This window comes from Pieris rapae, chromosome 20 (assembly GCF_905147795.1).
Source record: "Pieris rapae chromosome 20, ilPieRapa1.1, whole genome shotgun sequence".
Classification (NCBI taxonomy): Eukaryota; Metazoa; Arthropoda; class Insecta; order Lepidoptera; family Pieridae; genus Pieris; species Pieris rapae.
Genome location: NC_059528.1, coordinates 7,101,487 through 7,105,090, shown reverse-complemented (window position 1 = coordinate 7,105,090; position 3,604 = coordinate 7,101,487). Strand labels below are relative to the sequence as shown.

The window sequence follows — 3,604 nt, the reverse complement described above, 5'->3', positions numbered from 1 at the left end:
ACCTGACCTAACTCGACCACAGATAACGATACTACTATTTCAACTGTTATTGTTATATAGTCACTATAACAACGGTTATTTCACCTGTGGGCTGCTATTATAAACGATCGGGAATTGTTACTAAAATCAGGGGCCTATTCACTTCCTGGCCAGCTGTTAATTTGGGGAACAATGGTACAGAATAAAAAATGATCTGTCAAATTGCTTTCCCGCCAATTTGCGTTCGATTTGCGCCCTCACGCCTGCGTGGCGTGTCCAATTCAATAGATTAAAAACCAAACTCGACTGATATGATTATACGTATTAAATATTTCATAGAAATTTAAGAATGTTCAAATAATTGAAGTATACTTTTGTTGAAAAAAAAAATTGATTAATTATGAGACATATGAGTTATATTGTATATATATAATCACATATCAAATACATGATCTAAAATAAAAGTAGTATTTTAATGATTATTTCCATTAAATTTAAATTTTTTATGAAAAAATGGATTTTAGTCACCATTTCATACCGACTCCTATAAACATTCTTAAAACACCTATCCATAATTACTTAAAGTAAACAAAGTATTCCCTCAAAACATAATTCATCAATATGAAACATCGAGGGTCGCCACGCCCTCAATTTGAGATTAATAGTGCGATGTTTAGACATCGGTCGCCATGACACCGGGGGGATTGTCAATTGTCAATCTGTTATAGGGCGCGTAAATACCACATCTCGAGGGGGACTTTATCTGACAACACTGAATAATGAATTTGAAAGGTCATTGTGTAATTGACTTTACGGAGATTTTATTTAGATTTTATCTATTTAATGAGATTTAATTAATTGCTAAGCTATTAAAATGCTCGTTTAATAGTCGATAGGTTCATATACTTACTATTAAATTTACGTAATGGATGCCATTTTCGCACATGACAATAAACTTCTTAAATCTATGGTTTGAAATTTTATCTTCTTTTCTATTCTACGAACCGTTTAGAATATGACATGATAGAAACTTGTCAAATATCATTTACAAAATTTAAAAATGTCTGAAAAACAATTACAGCCACAGATCAACATTCCTATTGAAATAACCGATCTACCTCTCTTCGATGGATCGGTCCAGAATATAAAAGATACATTTGTTTCTGAGATGAAAAGGATTGATGAAGAAATGACCAAGTTTAGGTATTGCCATTAAATATAGCTTTTGTGTAGTATTTTTAGTAAAAGAACGGCTGCTGTGCGTAAAGCCCTGGCTAATTAAGCCAACTTGGCTTCTTCTTCTTTCTGTGCTGGCTTCCAGAAGCTCAGAAGTCTCCTGTCGGTTCGGTCGATATCGGTTCGTTTAGATGCCACAGCACATTGCAGGTATTTGTGGGTGTCTGTTTTCTCTGCGGTGAAACAGCCTCTGCATAAGAGACTGCTCTTTCATCATTGACATACGCTACCGGGTAAACGGCATACCTATATACGTGCTGTATGTAGGAGTACCTACAGTAGACTAATTATACTGTTTAAACAAACACAATGTACTTTATTTTGTCATCACTGCGAAAACGCAATAAGATAGAAAGAGTAGGCACTAGTTGAAAGTAGGAATATTAAATTATTGCTTATTTATAAGAGGGTAATGTTTTGTCCCTCTCATTTTACATATACAGAAAGGGTCAATCAAATCTACCAATTACTGTTCATACCTATATTCGAAGTTCTCAAAGTTCCTCTATAATTGAAGAGTTTTGGTGGCCTAGTGGCTTCAACGTGCGACTCTCATCCTTGAGGTCTACAGCTGTGCATCAATGGACATTCTACGTTTCATTTAACATTCGCTCGAACGGTGAAGGTAAACATCGTGAGGAAACCGGCTTGCGTTAGACCCAAAAAGTCCGGCGTGAGTCAGGACAGAAGTCGGATCCTACATGCCTATTTGATTGATAAATGGAACGGATACAAAAATCTGAGCCCCAGACCTAAAAGCCACTGATATATTTATTTACTTAAGCGTTCCCTGGATTCATATTCCTTTTATTGTTTCAGTACCAATATCCTGGGATTATATGGTCAAACAGACACTACGTTAACAACATCGAAGGACACAGGAAAGCCACCCACCTGGGATTCTCTTGCTACTTCCTCACTGATAGAAGGAGAGGGAGAGAATAGAGTGATTAAACTTCAGTTTGATTTGAGTGGATTTGATCCAACTGAGGTACAGTTCACAGCTATCCTAACTCATATAGCATATTATTAAGAAAGACGATTATGCAATTCCAGCAAGAGTAATTATTATTTAGATGGTTGACAGTAATATGTATATTTGCCATTTCGTATAATGAATCAAACATAAACACACTTGAATTGTGATCTTTTTTTTTAAATTTCTGTATACAATACATATTTTCAAAATTTAAAAAAATCAGTATGTAATATCTGTGGCCATAGGTCAGAATATGGTAATTCATACTGAGAAACAATACTATTTATAATATAATTATTAATAATATATTGTACTTGTTGTATTGATCAAATCGTATTTAGAATGCAAATTGAAATTTCAGGTGAATGTGAGCGTCACAAACAACCTACTTCAAGTGACAGCGACACACGAGTTCAAAACTGACACCAGCAGCACCCTCAAAGAGTATAGAAGAGAGTTCCACCTGCCTCACGGAGTTAACCCTGAGCGAATTGTGTCTTCTCTTACCAAGGAAGGTGTGTTGCTGGTACAGGCTCCCTTGCCACCGTTGGAATCTTTGGCTATTAAATAAATGATTGAAATGATTTATTTTTTATTTAAATTCATCACATGTATGACGGTGAGAGTAGTGGTGGGGAACGGGAAATATTGCCGTCTAGTGACAGGAAGGTCGGAGGAGTGGGATGAGGATCGATACAGAGTCAGGGATCGAAAGTTGACAAGACAACAAGCGATACCTGAACAATGTCTCGAAAGCATGACATGAGCTATAAGCACTGGCGGATCCAGGTGGGCGGGGCACTGGGGTCAAGACTGACCCTGAGCTGGTTCCAAGACTTAGGTGGACCACTAATTGAACATAATGATTTTATTTCAATATTTTGTCACCTTCTACATTTTATGTAACTACATATCTTTAATATTTAATTTAATGTAATCCATATTATAACTTTTTATGATGACGTATAAGTTCTTGACTTGACCACGACTATGTGACCCCCTAGTGGCGCCAAATCTGGTTCACCCTTGGCTATAAGTTATAAAGACACTACAGACTATCAAATAGTCTATTAATTTGTAGATCTTAACTGATTTGAACTAATTTGACTTTAAAGTTATTAAATAATGAAAATGGCAGCGGATACCAGCTACATTACTCCGACATATATAATGCTATATCTACAGTAGGTATATGTTAAAAGGAGTATCCATAAATCACCTGCATCATGAGCACACCCTATATACACAGCTTCACATACTTACCCTCACTTTTACACCATCACACAACACAGCCAAATTAGGTACCACTTAGTTAAATGTATTCAAATTTAATGACCTGGAATAAGTGATAAGTCTATATAGTCTGTTTCTAAGTTTCAAAATAAACATATGTATTATAATTTTTATTTT

General features: G+C 35.6%; 1 protein-coding gene across 1 annotated transcript; it reads left to right on the top strand.

The window, feature by feature from the left end:
• Positions 1-1,011: 1,011 nt before the first annotated feature.
• On the top strand, positions 1,012-2,765 carry LOC111001664 (heat shock protein 30D-like). The gene is made up of 3 exons (XM_022271649.2): positions 1,012-1,182; positions 2,035-2,206; positions 2,556-2,765. The coding sequence occupies exons 1-3, from the start codon at positions 1,040-1,042 to the stop codon at positions 2,763-2,765; spliced, it is 525 nt and encodes a 174-aa protein (XP_022127341.2). The 5' UTR covers positions 1,012-1,039.
• The last annotated feature ends 839 nt before the right edge of the window (positions 2,766-3,604 follow it).

Excerpts from the sequence above, each read along its gene's own strand:
- LOC111001664 (XM_022271649.2), top strand. The coding sequence starts at position 1,040 with ATGTCTGAAAAACAATTACAGCCACAGATCAACATTCCTATTGAAATA. Across the intron at positions 1,183-2,034 it reads GAAGAAATGACCAAGTTTAG|TACCAATATCCTGGGATTAT; the intron begins GTATTGCCATTA and ends TTATTGTTTCAG. Across the intron at positions 2,207-2,555 it reads GTGGATTTGATCCAACTGAG|GTGAATGTGAGCGTCACAAA; the intron begins GTACAGTTCACA and ends TTGAAATTTCAG.